General features: G+C 41.3%; 1 protein-coding gene across 1 annotated transcript; it reads left to right on the top strand.

The window, feature by feature from the left end:
- The first annotated feature begins 2,688 nt into the window (after positions 1-2,688).
- LOC133904917 (uncharacterized) lies at positions 2,689-7,771 on the top strand. The gene is made up of 7 exons (XM_062346564.1): positions 2,689-3,108; positions 4,277-4,468; positions 4,617-4,889; positions 5,801-5,903; positions 6,283-6,401; positions 6,548-6,715; positions 6,799-7,771. The coding sequence occupies exons 1-7, from the start codon at positions 2,779-2,781 to the stop codon at positions 7,393-7,395; spliced, it is 1,782 nt and encodes a 593-aa protein (XP_062202548.1). The 5' UTR covers positions 2,689-2,778; the 3' UTR covers positions 7,396-7,771.
- Positions 7,772-19,300: the final 11,529 nt, after the last annotated feature.

Below are 19,300 nucleotides of genomic sequence, written 5' to 3' on the forward strand. Positions count from 1 at the left end.
TAGATGAACTCTACCCGAAGAAACTAAAACACAAAGCTAGCTATGACCAGACAATGTTTCGAAAAGGTGCAATGGTAGGATTGAAAAGAAAACTCAGCCAGTGTTGAGCTTGATCTGAGTTTCAGATCTCTGTGAAGCATAATGCCCGTAGTTGGTGGTAGATACGGAGGAGTCAGATAAGATAGACTCATTCATCTCTATCTCTCCCTATTCTTTTTTCTTTTTCTCTTCCTCCTCTTTCTCTTATTCTTCATTTCTTTTTTCTCCTTCATCTTCTTTATCCATGGTGTTAGATAGTATCTCTCAAAATTACATATAAACTCTTAGTTATTATATTCCGAATATGATCTATAAATATGAATCAACCGTTGTACTTATATCCTGAGTCATCATAATATATATTTATCTTCCGTAAATTTTTACCTCCATATTAGAAGATATTTCTACGTTAAACATGTATCTCTCGTATCCAAATTCCTAACCGGCAGTATCAAAGCCGGATTAACACGAGGGTACGAGGGAAAAAAAAAGTAGATTGGTTCGTCTGTCTTCGTTGCGCTGCACCGCGCCGCCGATCGATCTGCACTGCCCTGAGGCTGTGCATTGTGCTGTGGCTGCCTTGTTGTTGCGCCGCCGCCTGTTGCTGCATGCTACAGTAGCAGTGCGCGCTACAGGAGCCACACCCGATCAGCCGCAGGAAAACTGCTACGCGTTGCACAGCGATATTTCTGCGCAGAACAATTTTTTGGTCTGATTTGCTACACGCTCCCAACGCAGATCAGCTCAGGGCGCAGTTCTGATTTTTTTTTTGTCTGTTTTGCTACGTTCACACAGCACAACGTACCAGGATTTCAGCGCAGCATTGGTTTCTAGGCTGAAAATTTCTACTTGCGCGCAAAGATTTACACCAAGTACAATATCAAGCAACCGAACAACATGAATTTGCGTGTTCTTTGACGCCAGTTTGTTTTATTTCTGATTTCTATTGATTTTAAAGGAGGATTATGTCGGACAACACAAATGTATTTTATATTCATACGGTGGTTTATATTAGTTTTGAAAGAGGATTATGTCAAGCAACACAGTCCTTGTGTTTTGTTTGTACCAACTATTTGTTAGTGTGTCAAACGCTATATTATGTAGTTGATTGTTGATTCATGCAATCTTCCACCGATGGTATATTTTATTCCTCCTTGGTGCTATTATTGGTGTTATTGTATTTGGGCCGATCTGCACAATGTTTGAGGAGGGATTGGTATAATACTTTATTGGATCACTTTGAGCTAATCATTATGGATGTTTTAACAATGTCGTTCATGTCAGCCTGATGGTTTTTAAATATTTTTTAGAGTTTGTTATTTGAAAGTAAAAGTTTTGCTCTGAATTGAGTTCTTGGTGGAGGATTCTGAGTGCAAAAGAGGATGTTTTTTCTACCAGATACTACAACATTTGGTATTGCAGACGCAATATGCATTTGCTATCTTCGCTCATTCAGAAATGTCTAGTACGAAGTATGCTGCATAGATACTACAACGTTTGGTACTACAATCAGTACATTTATGTTGTTTTAGAGGTGGAGATGTCCGCTTGTGAGGTCTATTGTAGAGTTTTATACTCGTAAATTGCATGTTATGCCTTTATCCAAACTATTGTTTCAAAGGGGCATTTAATGGCCATGTCAAGAGATTTATATTCTTTTATGGCTGTTAGTTTAGTGTACATGATGGTTACATATGTAATTTGCTCTTGTAAGAGTGTTGTTTGTTGAGTTTTGTGTTTCAGGTAGAGCATATATAATTTTATGAGATGAATTCTTCATTAAAGATTTTATTAAGCACAACATGTGATATTTTGGCTTATGCTTTCGATGGTTGAGCGTTGTTCCAATTTGAATGACAAGGTCAGTTGCAAGGACTTAGAATTTTGCTGGGGTTATGAATTCGTGAAAACCCAGATTGTTCGTCTGCTTTGTTGATAGCCGTGTGTTGGAACCTACTTGTTATTTGCTCAATTTGACTTCGTATGAAGTGTTTGAAGACTCAAGTTATCATATTCATTATTTAGTCCTTCGGGGTTTTGAAGATAATTTCTTCAGGAATATATTTATAGGGATTTTGAGTCAAGGACATGTTTGTTAGATAGTATAACTCAAAATTATAGATAGACTTCTAGTCAAATATGCTCTGAATAAGGTCTATAAATATAGGTCAATCCATGTACTTATACCTAAATAATCATAATACATATTTGTTTTCTGTGTTTTTTACTTTTGCATTGAAGGAGTTTTTCACGTTAAATCAGTGTCTCTCACATCCAAATTCCTAACACATGGCAAAAAAATTTGTCAGGGGCAGGGCTCAGGGGCTTCCATTGGTAGGGGGCTGGAGTTCTTAGGTTTGGAATAAAAACCTTCCGATCATACCTACAATTTGATCATGACCAATAATTGGCAAAGTAAATTAGCAAGAAATTCAAACCCTTAGGCTATGTTTGGATAGGCATGGATTGGTCCAATCCACTTGGATTGGGGAGGAGTCTCAGTTCGAGACTGAGATCAGGTCGAAGCCATTCACGATTTACTGCCAGTGGGCCCGACCTCTTAGAAAGCAGCCAAGCGTGTTAAAACCCCCAGGGGTAGAACCGTCTTTTCCGCGACGGTCTCCCTCCAATTTAGCCGCCCCCCGCAAACCGCAGGGACGCGACGCGACGACCCTCCCCTCTCTCCGACACCTGCGCACATACACGCGCAAGAAAGAGTGCTGCTCGTGCCCTTGCCCCATGGCCGCGACGGGGATGGCGACGGCGGCGGTGCTGGTGTACCTGGTGCTGTCGGGCCGCCTCTGCGGGGACGCCGCCGACGGCGGCCGGGACGACCAGCTGATATCGTCCGCGGTGTCGGCGGCGGCCGCGGCGCGGCGGCGGAGGAAGAAGGAGGCCCGGGCGCGACGGGCGTCGCGCTCGCGGCGGTGGCCCGAGCGCGCCCCCGCCGGGTGGGGCGAGGCCGCGGCGCTGGCCGCCCGGACCGTGCGGTTCACCTGGGCGGAGACGCTCGGCAAGTGGCCCCTCGGGGAGCTAGCCTTCGGGATCAAGTACTACATGCGGCAGCAGGTTGGTGCCCGCGCCCGCGCTGATCACCGGCTGTGTATTACTAGCACCCTGCGCTCTCTCCATTGCGCCATGGAAGATTTGATTTGTTGTTGGCGTGTTTTTGCGTGAGATTTTTCTCTTTTTTTACATTTTTATTTTCGGTGGAGTTTGGTTACTTTGGAGGTGATTGGTTACTTAGGAGAAAAATATCTCCTAGAATTTTGCGTGCAAGGAAAGATGAAGGAGAAATGCGCAATTTGTGCAAGTTTCTTTTTCTCGTGGTCTGATTTTTTGTTGCCATTTATGCTGTGGATGGGACTTCTTTCTTTCCTCCCCCTTCTTGATTGTTTGGCAGTGCCTTGTGTGGATTAGGAATTTGATCACATCTTGGTCTGTTCTTAGTTGCTCACAAGACTAAATAGTTAATTGCTTCTTGATTAGTTCTGTTAAAAAGTAGAGGGAAAATAATCTTTGTTTCTTTTTGTTGTTACTGGAAATCTTTTTGGTTCATTTTCATGGCTAATCCATATAGTGACTTTGATTTCGGACCAAGTCATAGCTTAATACTTAGTTAGGTTGCAACATGTTATCCTAGCATAATACTCGTGCCTAGTTCGCCAGAGGGCTGGGCTGTCTTGCTTGTTGCGCCTACAATAAGGTTTGCCAAGAATCTGTGAATGGGTACATGTTATCGTAGTTTCGGAGAATTCTTAATTGATGCCCAACTCAATGAACACTCCAACGAATTATGGGCACCTTAATTTTTTCTACTGCTTTGGTGTCATCGGTTTTGAAGGAATGCTCATATGTAATTACCTTTTCACCTCACAATCCAAAGGAGGCCTAAATTTGAATCCTTGATTTTAAATAAGTGGATTGTTTTACATATAACCGACCCTACTTTCCCTCCCAAAAACCGAACTCCACTTTGATTAATTTAGGCTCCAGATATGTAAAGTTAAGCGATAGCTGGGTTTAAATCTGATACCTAACTTTAGGAAAAGATGCTAGTTGCATTTAGTTGCTCAAAATATTTTACATTCCAGAATCATAAGTTCTGATGAATTTCTTCCAGAAATTGATCTGCTCATCCGCCTTTACTTTGCTGTTCTTTTGCCTCCTTTTTATCAGCCGTGACGGACATACTACATATTTGGCATGGATATGACATATCTGTTTACTGTTTCAGGGTAATCTGCAGCATGAGTATGCTGGAAGCGATTCTGTACCACTGGATGGGCCTGAGGTGAGGCAGGAGCTGATTTCACTACACAGATATTTGATGTTATGCATGTATTTCTCGAAGAAGCCGTATGATGTGTTTCTGGAGTTTGGTGGATATGCCCAGAACGACATTCTTATAAAGAAATCTAATGGGAGGGTGCGTAAGTATCAGTCAACTCTCCATTATCAATTATGTGTTGAAACTTAACATGCAAATCTGGTCTTGAGCCAATAATTAACTGCACATTTAGTACAGATTATGAATCTAGACTTGGGCAGTTGGCTGAAATTCTGTACTTGTGCAGCTCCTGAAGCCTGCTTACACAATTGTTCACGACAGAAGCACCAAATGCTTTCTCCTTTTCATTCGGGGGGCTATCAGTGTTAGGGAACGGCTAACAGCAGCAACTGGTGCAGATGTTCCATTTCACCATGTTGTTGTGCAAGAAGGTCGTGTCTCCAACTTAGTGCTGGGGTATGCCCATTGTGGGATGGTTGCAGCAGCTCGCTGGATTGCAAACCAGGCCATTCCTTGCCTAAGTAAAGCAGTCGAGGAATTCCCAGACTATGGGATTAAGGTAATTTCTTTCAGTTTCTGTGAACATCTGCAGGTGATCTTTCGATGTTTAACTGTCTGCATTGTAAACACATACTACTGATAGTCATTAATTAACTATTGCCCCGTTCTTTTATTATGCAATTTATAGATTTCCACTTTCTCCTCTTCTTGTGATTGGGATACGTTGTCAAACTTGCAAGCTACAATTTTCTGTTTCTGTATTGACTTCAGTACCTCTCATGCAATTCACTATAAATGCTTACCTATCCACTAAGCGAATTACAGAAAAATCAACTTAAGTTGTGGATGCTATAGCAAGTGGAACTGCCGGTTGTAGCAGAGTAAAACCAAATTTCTTGGCTTGAAGCCAAAGTAAAAATCATTTAAGTGTTCTGGCAGTTAAATATCTTCTATAGATTTCGTAGGGCTCTATTGCTGACCAAGAATTCTAAGAGGATAAATCGTCAAAAGTACTTAGATGTAAAGTAAAAGGTAGTCTACCATGAGTAGAGAGAAGTGGACAGCACTAAAAGAATTTAAAAGTTTAGGCAAACGGCTATGGAAGTAGTTTTGGCCAAATTTTTAACGTGTTATCACATATTTTGTGCATTGACTTATAGCTGTAAATTTTTAGTGATTTCGATGGACCTGTTTTATTTGTTTAGATATGTGGTGCATGTCTACTCAAACCAGATTTATGTAGCGCAACCTAAAAGAATTTATTTGGAAAAAAAAGTTTGTGCCGTTAGTTTTGTCCAACCTGCACTCTTGATTAGTTTGTTTTGGAAGGATTTTCCATCTAGCCTTACACACCCTGATACAAATGTTATAACAGACAGTATATGATGTTCAGTATTTGTGTTATTGTGTATTGCATCTGACCCTTCATTTTACTGGCTCAAATATCAGATATTTTTTGTTTGTATTTAGATCATTGGGCATTCAATGGGAGCTGCAATTGCTGCAATATTAACATACATCCTACGAGAGAATGAGAAGCTGTCATCATCCACATGTATTGCATTTGGGCCAGGTACTGCATAGCTCAAGGAGCTATAGTTTTGCTATTTTCCATTTGTGCATATATTATCCTTCATTAAAAATCCTTATTGGCACCTTGCAGCAATACCAATATGATACTTGTAGCAACAGGTCTCTTAAGTTCATCTGTCGGCATTTGTACTCGTGTTTTTTGTTTTTATGTTTAGAAAATGCTCTGGCAGATCTTATTTGAAAAATCAAAGGATGACAAAAAATAAATGATGCTCAACAATAACGGTTTAAGATAGCTGTGTTGAGTTATGTACCAGCATGATGATATCTATCAGGCTAAGTCTGCATTAAAGTACGAGAATCGAAGATATGTATGAATACTTGGTGTGATATTTACATTTCCCACTATTTCTGTTCAGCTGCTTGCATGACGTGGGACTTGGCTGAGTCGAGTAAAGATTTTGTTACCACCATTGTCAATAGAAATGACCTAGTGCCATCTTTGGGCAGAGCTTCTACTGCGAAGCTTCGTACAGAGGTACCTCTCGGCCACCGTAAATTTATTTGCTGATGTTTGAGTATGCTGAGCAAAGCAGGACCAAGAACTATATTTGATAGTTGATACGCAGTTCATCGAAGGCAAACAATTTGTGTCTGATAAAAAAAATATACCAATGATGGCAGGTTATGGCATCATCTTGGGTACATGACCTTCACAATCATATTCAGAAGACTAGATTCTTAGGTTTTGTAAACCGTTCTGTGAGTTTCATCAGATCCCACGTGCCCTTTGTATCTGATCCAAGATCTAAGGTTGTAGATGTCGATATGCTGCAGTCTCACAGTTCTAAGGTATATTGAATTTGTTATTCCTCTTCAAACTGAATGATTTGGATGATGTCTAGTACTTGAGTCAATTACTCTTGATCTTGCAGGCTGGGAGGAAGCCTTCAACAGATACCCATGCTGTGGTGAGGAAACGCCCTGCACTAGTTTGCTGGTCATGTGTTGCTGCACAGAAACAGACTATTGAATCTTCAAAACAAACTCAGGACATGAAAAATCAAACCGATAGTGATGTCAAAATTGAGAAAATTAATGAAGCAGCAGCTGCTGAACTAGTCACAATCCCTCTTGAAGAACTAAATCTTCAAGAATTAGATAATGAGGATGCCAATAGAGAGGAAAAGGAATCAGCACTGAAAGTAACAGATGAAGAAGAGGCCATGGAGCTTCTAGAATCCTTGACTGATGAGCTGCAGGTGCCGTCGTCGTCAACCTCTTCTCAAGAGCCCCACCAGTTATACCCCCCAGGGAGAATATTACACATGGTTGGATTGCCAGCAGCAGAGCCAAACACAAGTGAGCAAGGTGGCCCGGAGGAGGTTGTCACACTGTATGAGACACCTCGACATTTGTACAGTAAGATTCGCCTGGCGCGATCCATGATAAGAGAACATTACATGCTCAAATACATTAAAACGTTGGAGCTGTTGATCGACAAGCTTGCAGAGGAGGACATCGATCACTAACTGGACTCATTGTAGCATCAGAAGTGTGTACAGAATAATTATTGTACAGATCATGAAAAGAAAAGGAAAGGCATTGTTTCAGATTGCAAGTGCTTAGTTCTGGTTGTTTGAAGGTTTGTGATGGCAATCTAGAAGCTGTACAGGACTACCAATTTGACTTTGGTCTGTTGATTTGCTTCATTTCACTTTGACAGCCATCTCAGGAAGAGCTCAAAGAGCTGAACCTTGTGATGGTTTCAGTAATTTCAGCAGCAGTTGTTGTTTTTAGTTGTGAATATTATATTAACCATTAGTGACATAAGCTAACCCACGATATTCCTCTGAAAGACACTGACATTAACTGCTTGTCAATAAGGCATTCAGTCCTGAAGCTGTATCAAGTCTTGTTTCTGTGATCAGTTTACTCACAGACGTGTACCTTTTAAGACAGCTATTTTGGAACCATATGTGATTGTGGGTCAATGATAACCGGGGTTATCTCAGACGATTTTGGACCTATCTGACGGAACCGTCTGCGAAATGCGTGCAGGGTGGGAAAAAAAAAAAACTTCATTTTTCCACTCCAATCTATACAGATTGGGAGGGATTAGTTTTATCCAAACAAATCCTCAATCGGATAATTTAGACCTTCTCGGATTCCGATAACCACGGTTTTGATATTGTTAGATTGGATTCGAATTCGGATACGAATTTGAAATAATTTTTTTGCATCAGATTCGAATAATAGACTAAATTTTAATTTGGATATCAGTTCGGATAATGAAGACTCGGAACATTCCCAATACTTCTTTGCATTTGACATACATTATTTGCTAGAGAACAAAATTAACTGACATCGGCTGCATAGGTTTAGCAGTAACATATTTTCAACCAATATCAACTTACGGCTGAAAATATCAACCTGCAATTATTACAGGTGATGAGCTAGTTGCCCTTTTGAGAACTAGTAAGTATGGAACATTCCAAGTGTCTGGAACTCCCGTCAGGCACCACTCAAGAGCATCAAGCGTGTGCCTTTTTGGTTTGCTTATAATTAGTTATGTTGGATTGTTAAAGGAATGCACCACTCAAGAGCATCAAGCGTGTGCCTTTTTGGTTTGCTTATAATTAGTTATGTTGGATTGTTAAAGGAATTTACGAATGTGAGATCTCGTCTGTTAGTATGGCTTATATATATATCTATTGTGCCTCAATAACTGTGTGCGGCTTTCTTCTTCTTACCTACGTGAATTTTATGGTGATGATACGTTGAATTTGGATTTTTAAATATCTAAGTATTGTTAAACTTATAATCTTAAGTATTTATGCACCTTTTGTCTAGGTCTGATAAACAATTTAAGGGGTTTTCTTGTTTCAAGAAATATCTGTATCATATTTGTTTCAATTCGCTCCGTATTTGTATTTGAGACTATTTGTATATGTATTCATATCAAAATCCAAAGTAATCTGTATTTGTTCTGAATCTAATAAAAAAATTTGAAAACAAATATGATAAAGACATTATTCATCTTTATCCTATCTGTTTTCACCCCTGCAGATTACACAAGGAAAGAAAAGGGATTTTATGTGCTGCTATGGGTCCCAATTGCTATCCTTAATCTGAGAGCGAAAAAAAGAAAATTCAAAAGTTTGTTATAAGCCGTAAGGACATTTCCAATAATACACCTCAGCTAGTTAGACCTATCCACGTCAGATTTTTGCATACAAGGTGGAAAGAGAACATAAGGAGAGACAAAAAATCAAGTACTAATTACTAGATAGTCTACACACCTGTACCAACACTATCGCCATATTACATGTGGAGCAGGGGCAAAGCTAGAGCTTCGAAGATCTGAGTGCACTTTTTAATATATACGTGGCAATAAAAATTTAACATAATATACAATAGTAAAAAAGTAATGATAAAAATACTTACCAAAATGAAGGATTCCATAACAATTGTTAAAATAGCATAGTGAAGATAAATAATGCCAAAATCATGAACAAAATACAATAGGCATTAGTAAAATACACCATTCAACATCGATAGCTTATAAAATATGTAAAAAAAAAATGACTTCAAAAATTTTGAATGAGAAACTGAATTGAAAAGATCTAATAAAAGTAATGCATTACTTTCTTATTTACATTCTTTCAAGGCCTTAAAGTGATGAACCACAACATTATTTGTAATATTCTTTATTCTTTTTTCTCCACATAGCAAATGAGGCTATTATTCATGTACTCATCACCAATATGATTGTACAAATATATTTTCATTGTTTTCAAGGCCCATTTTCTAAGTACCTTCTTCTTACCACTATTTTTAGATTAGGATGGTAACTAGATTTTTTTCCTTTTGCCTAGATCAAATTGGATCTCCTCTTCCAAAAAATATCTTGCGAAGTTGAATTCCTAGCATTGATGTCATGTTGATGAGAATTACCAACATTGTTAGCATCATCTGACACTTTCCTTTTCAACCATCTTTCCATAAGTTTATCTGTCATTACACATTATTCAAAATCTCAATTACATGGTGTATCATGTGTTCATGTTCAAAAATTAAGGGAAGAAACATAAACATTCAAATCGATCAAGCATCCATAAGCTTACTTGATATTTTTGTATTGGAGTTCAATTCTCAAAGTCTCAATTAATCCTTCCTTCTCCTTCAGTCATTCCTTTACAATTTGCCAAAACCCAATTGCAAACTCCTAGATCACACAAAAAGTATTGTGATCAAAATCACAACATAACTAAATCAAGCACATTCCTCTAATGTTGAAGCAATTGAACATTTAGGGCAATTTTCGGTCAAAAAAGTTAAGGACAATTTGTAACCAGGAGCATCTTACAAATTTGATGGAACTGAAAATTTGTACAATCAAAAGCACTTATATAACCATATTTTCTTATATGAGCATCTTGGTCTACCAAAATCTTGAAGCAATTGACAACTAGAAAGCCAAAATCTTGAAGCAATTGACAACTAGAGAGCCAAAATTGACAAATAGGTAAAGAAAAAAAATCCTCTTCTCATGGGTGTTCCTTGGAGTTGGAGGCAAGCGATAAGAGAAGAAAATTAGCAGACATGAGAGCGATACAAGTAATATCCAACATATTTACCTCTCCATTCATGTTAGTCCAACTTGGGTTTGGATTAGCTTTGGATTGATTAGGGATTTGTTGGCTACCGAGAACATGAAGTGCAAGTGTACAATGACGGTGGGTTTTAGTAATCTTGGCCAAGGGCAAGCCTGATTAATAGAGGTAAAGAACGGAGGGAAGACACATTTGAACCAGAGGAGTGAGATCAGAGAAGATGCAGCAAGAAGAGCGAGAACTGTCCTTGTGGCGAGAGGGAGGCGAGGGGGCCGCAGAAGGCAAATAGACCTGATGATGGGTAGTATATGAATGTACTTAAGGTTGCCTAGAGGGGGGGCTGAATAGGCTTTTCTGAAAATTAAAACTTAACAGCGGATTAAACAGATGCCGGATACTCCGGTGAAGCTCGGATACTCCGGTCTGTCCGGAGTATCCGGTCTAGTCCGAAATATCCGGTCTATACAGGATTTTGAGAACAACTAAAGCTAAGCAAATATAACTAGAGACTAAAAGATGACACTAGTTCTATTAACAGTACAATGCTTAAACAACAAGAGTTAACAACAAGATAATCACAAAAACTAATATATGAGGAAAATCCTAAAACTACACAACTAGTAAAACTTGCATAAGTGATGAGACAATCAATTATCCCAGAGTTCGGCCACCTCACAAAGAAGTGCCTACGTCTCCGTTGAGGAGCTCACAAAGAGCCGGGTCTTTTCCAACTCTATCCTCTTCTAGCGACCACAAAGATCAAGCTAGATTTTCTTACTCAAGTCGATGTCGATTACAAACTTCCCGTAGCACTCCACAATGATTAGGTGCTCTACGGGCGACACCTTGCCGTCTAGGAGCACAAGGCTCCAAGAGAAATGATCACAAATGTATGCTCGATGATGAACTCAATGCTCAACGACTCAATTTCACTTTCAAACACAATCTCTCAAATTTAGCGCAAAACTAAGCACTAGAGATGTTTGTAGGGCTTTTAAATGCTCTTGGGAAGCTTTGTGAAGGTGGAGCTCAGCAGCAACAGCAAGCAATAAATGCTAGAGGGTGTGGGGGTATATATAACTCACCCTAAAAAATTAGCCGTTACTGTTATGACTTACCTACCCTGGAGTATCCGGTGAACACCGGAGTCTCCGACCTGAAATCTAAAACGGGCTCAGAACGGTGTCAGAACTGCCGTTACGGTTTTGTTGAACTGCCCGGAGTATCCGATGAACACTAAAGTCTCTGGGCCAGCCTTTTCCTATTTCTCACCCAACGCACCTCAAAACGCTCAAGCGGAAGCAAAAGAATTAGAGAGACAAAGAAAGAAGACTAGTTCCATGGCAACATGACTCCATAGATGGAATATGAATCATAGGTTCCATTCAAGACCATTCCATGTGTCTTTGTGCACAAAAACTCATAACTTACAAAGAAACTAGATAAGATGGACATCGGACAAGGTTATCCTTCAAGATGATAGTCTAGTGGCAAGGGGACTCAAGACCCGCTCAAATACATGAGTATGTGAGTGTTTAAGCCACTAGCATCAAGAAAAATAACCCTGCAAAGGTGAAAAATTGCAGCTCAAAGAAAAGATCTCAGGGCAAGAAACCTCTCCAAGTTGATGATCTAGAGGCAAGGGTACTCAAGACCCATGAGCATACACTCGTATGTGAGTTTTTATGCCTCTAGCAATAAGAATGATCTCACAAGGTGCTTAAATTTCAGCCCAAAAACCAAAACGAAAACAAAATCAAAAACCGAAAAACTTGCGAACTTGCAAGGGAACCAATCAAACCGCCTGCACGCTTCTCAAAGCGTGACTCACCGCCTTGCTTACACCTTAAGCAAGCGCTTTGATGTCGATGCGTGTACTCCGTCATGCGATCCTGAATACCGGCAAGTCTATCCCGCTCCCAATCCCTCGAGCCGCCTTGTCACTTGCACCGGCATCCCCTTCGCTTGACTTTATCAACACGCCGTCTCCATCCGCCTTCAATGCTTTGCTTGACCACCACGTGTTCAGCTAGTATTACCCTTGATTCTGCTTGGCCTCCTTGATCGTCTGGCACCAAGCACTCTGCTTGGCTCCGATCATCCCGCCGTCGACCGCCAAGTTGCATCTATCACCTACACACCATGAGACAAACAAACACATATCTCCAACTCCAATTCCAATTAGTCCATAATCATTATGCTCAAATGAAATCTCAAATCAATTCAAATCACATCAACGCTCATGCAAAACTGAAGATCATCAAACCAAACAAATGACAATGTCAATCACTTATCACAAGAAAATCAAAGCACATTCAACTTGGTTTCTCATATACTCCCAAACGCTAGAAATCCTTGACTTCATGGGACACAGGCGACGCTTGATGAAGTTCCTGGCGATGTCCCATGCTGTTAATCCCCGCTCATTCAGATCTAGGATCTCGACGATGAAGGCCTGAGTGACAGTAGTGGACTTTGGCACCTCCGTCCACACTGGCCTTACAAACAGTGCAAGACCTTGGTACGTGATTTCTAGCGGGCCTAGCTGGCAGTAGAACAACCTTCTATGCCATCCCGACCAGGAACTCTTCGCGGATAAGCTAATGTACTATGTCGACTTCCCTTCATGGAGGTGGAATCGGGCGCCACCAACAACCCTGTCTAAAAACCCCTTCAAGAGATAGAAGTGTCGAAAGAGATCAACCAAAGGGCGCACGCCTAGGTAGGCTTCACATAGGTGTGCGAAGACGCTAAGCATGATAATAAAGTTGGGGTTGAGATAGATGAGCTTGATACTATAAAAGCTGAGCACCTGGAGGAAAAAGCTAGAATGGGGGAAACATAAGCCTTAACTGAAGAAATAAAAAATATGACATTCCAGGTGGTGTCTGGATTGGGGATCGTTTGACCCGCTGCTGGTGCGTAGGCGATCAAGGTGCAGGAAGGAACGGTCTCATCGCGCTCCGCCCAGTCCAGGACCTCCTTTAAAACATCGGATTCCGCCCATAGTTGAATTGCGGCTTTGGGGGCGTCAACAGTAGAACTCTTCACCCTGTAGATCTTCTTGCGGCCCATGACACCAAGAAGAGGCAGCGGCAAAATTAGGGTTTTTATGGTGGTTGCAGGCGTTAAGCAGGAGGCAGAAGAGAAGATGGCTCAAGGAAAATGATGACAGATGAAGTAAACATCATATGGGCTGCCTTATCTGGACGGCTCTCCGACTAGCACAGTAATGGTTCCGAGTACAATTTGGGGCCACGTTCTCCTGGTCTAATTTAATGCTTGGAATATCTTTCGACGCATACAGGAGCAATTGGAGCAGTATCTTAGAGAAACCGTCGCATTACTCCGCCGTACGCACACAATTTCCAAACGTCATTATGATCCTTTGCTAGGAAAAGATTCTTTTTATCACCATGTAAAATCGTCGCTGCGATGGTTCAAATTTCAAACCTGATTAGCGATAAGTCTTTTCTCCCTGTCCTTTCAAAAAGTTGGGCTGATATTTCTTGGATGATTTGGGATTCCTATTTGGATGGAATACCTTCTCAAGGGCTCTCATGAGTACTCGAGGGTATTCGAGACCCCAACCAGATAACTCGAAGATGCAGTCGGTCAAAATGTTTATCTTTACTGACTAAGCTCTTGATCCGTTGAAGTCTCATTTCACGTACTGATGGGGGCTTACCGATGGGTAGTATAAAACTATTGTATTCGGACTCCCTAGAATTTTTTATATTCTTAGTGTATATATCTGTGCCTTGAAAGAAAATCCCTAGACATATGAAAATTGCTCGCAGATACCTAAGATATCTTATAAACACGGAAGTTTATCTCTAAGAATGATAAGGAAGGAGAGATTGCATGATGACCCTATATATATACGAAGCTAGGGGACTCTACGAAGGACAAGTCCATTCAAATCTATAGGAGCCTTGAGCCTTTAAGCCTCATGCACTCTCGATCTACATCAGCAATCCTCATATAGAGCATGTAAGCATGTATTTATTTTTTCATTTAACTCTTGATTTTATTTGAGAGATTGGTCCAAAAATTCTAAATATTTTTATGACCAGGCTAGAAGTCACTAGCAACCCATTTTAATTGGTTTGCCTAAGCCAATATTTAATTAAAATTCTCCAAAAAAACCTACTTTTATAACTTCTAGTAATTTTTAATATCTCAAATAAATTATCAAAAATTAGGAAAAATTCATTAATATTCTTCTTATATGATCTAATAATTTATAAAAATGTTCCCAACCCTAAATTATTTGGTGAAAAAGTGATTTCTTTTATAATGCTCTATTTATATGCATTTTTATCATTTATTTGTAACCCTAGACTAGGTTATTATAAAGGAATTTACTTTTTCACCAAATAACCAAGAGTTTAAAATATTTTTATAAATTAGTACAACTAAAGATGGCCAAATGGGCCGTGCTTATTGGGCCGGCCCGAGGCACGGAACTGTAGGCACGGCCCAGGCACGGCCCGGCCCGAGCCGAGATGGGCCGGGCCGGCACGGCACGAGGCCACGGGCCGTGCCTGGGCCGAGCGCGCGGCACGGCGGGCCGGCACGGCACGGCCCGGCTGAGACGGGCCGGCACGGCACGGCCCGGCCCACGGGCGGCACGGGCACGGCACGGCCCGGCACGGCCCGGCTCAGGCACGGTTGGCCCAGGAGGCACGGCCGGGCCGGGCCGGCACGGCACGCGGCGGCCCATCACGGCACGGCCGGCCCATCACGGCACGGTCGGCCCGGCACGGCACGGCCCACCGTGCCGGCTCGGCACGCGGCGGCCCACGGCACGGCCGGGCCGGCACGGCACGGCACGGCCCACCGCGGGGGGGCACGGCCCGGCCGGCACGTGGGGCACGATGGGCCGGCGGGGGCACGCGGGTTAACGGGTTAAACGGGCCGGGAACGGCCCGTTTAACCCGTTAACCCGATATTTTTGAATTTTATAGCCGTTTTGTGACCGTTTGAGCTCCAAAAAATTCGAAAAAAATTGCAAAAATCACCATTTTTCACCTATAAATAGAGGAGCACCTTGCCCTTCCATTCCACACCAGCAACACCATTTTCTCTCTTGTTTCCTCCTCTCATTCTTGTCTCAAAGTTCGTGAGAATTAGCGATAATTTGGCAAAATTAGTTTGAATTATTGCAAAAAAATCCGAGCAATTCCAAAATCGTCATCCTGCTGATTTGCTATCTTGAAGTTGAAGAAATCTTGGTGATTTTTTTGCATCGTTGTTGAGTCTTATTTTATTATTAGTTTTATTATTTGATTATTTCTAACTCTGAATATTTGCAATTTTTGTAGTGTCATTCGACATTGATCATGGATGCCGGTGATCATGATACATCCATAGATCATGATTTTTTTCTCCAAGGACTCACAGGGGACTACGGCCCCTTTGATACTAGTGCTGCAGGTGATGATGGACCCGACGGTGAACCTCCGGTTGGTTCACATCCAGATCCAGGTGATGCAGCAGGAGTGCCATCGTCAGGCTCTACAAGTGCGCACACATTAGCAAGCAGCGGGTCTAAAAGATCAAGAGCCGGTACTTCCGATGTTTGGCAAGACTTTGAAAGGATCTACAAAGAGAAAGATGGGGTAAGTGTCAGGTATGCTAAGTGTTATATTTGTAAAAATGAATTATCTGCAAAGCCCTCGGGTGGAACGGGGCACTTGAAGAGGCACGCCATAAGTTGCAAGCGAAAGAGTGGAGCAGCCATGAAGCAGACGGTGTTGCAGTACAACCCCGACGGCTCTGTTCATCATTGGGAGTACGACTCTGCCAATGCTCGAAAAGAGCTATGTCGCTTCATTGCAAGAGCGGATCTACCACTCAATATCGGTGAGTCTGCTGCATTTGAAGATTACATTAAGCAAGCTCATAATCCTAGGTTCACGCATGTTTCTAGACAGACAACTAGTAGGGATATGGTAAAATACTACAATACGTGTCGTAGCAAACTTAAAGAAATGTTGCAAACATGTACATTTTCAGTTGCTTTGACCTCGGACATATGGGCAGGTAGGGCTAGAGAGGATTATCTTAGTGTGGTTGCTCATTTTGTTAATAATGATTGGGAATTAGAAAAGAGAATAATAGGTTTTCGCTTGATTGACAACGCGCATACCGGTGAAAATATTGCTGAAAAAATATCTCAAGTAGTTGCAGACTTTGGCCTCACGAATAAAATATTTTCTATCACTTTAGATAATGCCGGTGCAAATTCTAGAGCAATGGATATTCTTACTCCGTTGTTTAGTACCTATGCTGAATCTTTCTTGTTACATCAACGTTGTGCTTGTCATATTATCAATCTTATAGTAAAATCCGGTTTGAAGAGGTTATCGCGATACTTAGAAGATTTTCGTACTGCAATATCTTTTGTGAACTCCTCTAACCAACGAATTGCAGCATATAAACAGTATTGTGTTGCAATGGGTGTGCGTCCACGTAAGTTTGCTCTGGACATGCCGGTGAGATGGAACTCTACTTTCTTGATGCTTAAAAATTTGATACCATATAAGAGCACATTTGGTGTGTTTATTCATACACATTACCATCAGCATGGGGGTCAAACTTTACTCACGGAAGCGCATTGGTATGTTGCTGAAAGGATACTGGAGTTTCTTGAATTTTTTTATGATTCAACTGTGAGTTTATCAGGAGTTTATTATCCAACATCTTGTTTAGTAGTGCATAATATTGTTGAAATTGCTACTCATTTAAACAACTATGAAAATGACAATCTTTTAAGAGATTGTGTAGTTCCTATGAAATCTAAATTCTTAAAGTATTGGAAAGAAATTCCTTTGTTATACGCTTTTGCCTTTATTTTAGATCCTAGAGCTAAAATTGCAGCTTTCTGTAGAGTTCTCGCAATTCTAGGTGATGCTCTTGGCCATGATTATTCTAATTATTATACTAATGTTCGTTCTAAGTTATTCGAAGTTTATAGTAAATATGAAACAAAGTATGGCGGAGTTCGCCTGCAACGACCTCCACTAGCACCCACAACAAGTAAGAAGACGACAACGTGGGGAAAAATATTTGGTGCAGGTTCTTCATCAAGAAGTTCAGACTCTTCGTCACGATCGTCTACGGGCACCGGAATTCCAACATCCGGAGGGGAGCTAACTACCTTCATCGACAGTGACGTTATCAGCCACGAACAAGAAAACTTCAACATACTGCAATGGTGGCATGAGCACAAGACGAATTATCCAGTTCTTTCACTGTTAGCGCGAGATTTGTTAACGGTTCCTGTATCTACAGTTTCTTCTGAGGCTGCCTTCAGTCTTACAGGAAGGATAATCGAAGAGAGAAGAACAAATCTGTCAAGTGAGATGGTTGAAATACTCACCATAGTAAAGGATTGGGAACAAGCTGAAGCACGAATGCAACACACTGCAGAAAATACTGAGCTTGAAGAATCATTCCAAAATTTGTATCTAGATGCTGATGAGAACATGTAATTTTAAATTTTCTGAGCTAGGTTGTACTCTTTTTTCCTTTGCTAGAAAGGTTTTTAATGAGGCAACCTATCAATAAAGCTCATTTTTAGAATTAATCATGTGCCCCTATTATTTCTAAGTTTTTTTATTCATGTTTTTTGTTTATTTTTTTAAAATACCCCCCGCGGCCCCACCCCCACCTACCTCTCCTCTCATACCTATAAATACCATCTACTCCATCTCAAACTCCACCCTGCCCACCCATCTCTCTTTTCCTATTTGCTAGCCAAGTAGCCAGTATTCACTTCACATCAAGAAACTAATTCCATATTTCAATTCATGGATCAAGGCGCCGAGAACTCAGGTGTATGGTCTCAAGTGTGGCAATATTTTGAAAAGGTCTTCAAAGAAATTAACGGGGAACAGGTAAGATTTGCTAAGTGTAATATATGCAGTATAGAAATAGGTGCCAGATCTTCACATGGAACGGGACACTTGAGGAAGCATATGAAAAATTGCAAGCAAAATTCTGGGGTTTCTAATGAAACCATGTAATTTTCGGAGCATAATCATTGGTTGTACTCTTTTTTCCTTCTAGTAGAAAGGTTTTTAACGAGGCAACCAATCAATAAAGATGTTATGTATTTATTTTCCATATTTTTTATTGTTTTTTTGATTTTTTAGCTATTATTTTTGATTTTTTTCCTATTTTTTTGAGTGCTGACGGGCCCAACGTGCCTCCACCGTGCCGGCCGGGCCCGTCGTGCCTTCCCGTGCCGGCCGGGCCCGTCGTGCCTTCCCGTGCCGACCTGGCCCGTCGTGCCTCCACCGTGCCGATCGGGCCCGTCGTGCCAAACGGGCCTATCGTGCCTCCACCGTGCCGAACGGGCCCATCGTGCCGAACGGGCCCATCGTGCCGGCCGGGCCCATCGTGCCGACCGTGCCGTGGGCCGGCCCGGCACGGCACGGTGACAGTTGGGCCGTGCCGTGGGCCGACGGCTCGGCACGCGGGCCGGCACGGCACGGCCCGTAACAGTAAATGGGCCAATCGGGCCGTGCCGATTTCGGGCCGTGCCGAGATGGGCCCGTGCCGGGCCGGCCCGATTGGCCCATTTGGCCATCTTTAAGTACAACACATGAGAAGAATATTAGTGATTTTTTCCCTAATTTTTGGAAATTTATTTTAGACATAAAGATTGTTAGAAGTTATAAAAGTAGGTTTTTTTGAGAATTTTAATTAAATTTTAGGTGTTTTTTTTTTATCAAATCAATTATAATAGATTACTAGTGGACTCTAGTTTACTCATAAAAACGTTTATAATTTTTAGACCACCCTGATATTC

Source organism: Phragmites australis, chromosome 22 (assembly GCF_958298935.1).
Source record: "Phragmites australis chromosome 22, lpPhrAust1.1, whole genome shotgun sequence".
Classification (NCBI taxonomy): domain Eukaryota; kingdom Viridiplantae; phylum Streptophyta; class Magnoliopsida; order Poales; family Poaceae; genus Phragmites; species Phragmites australis.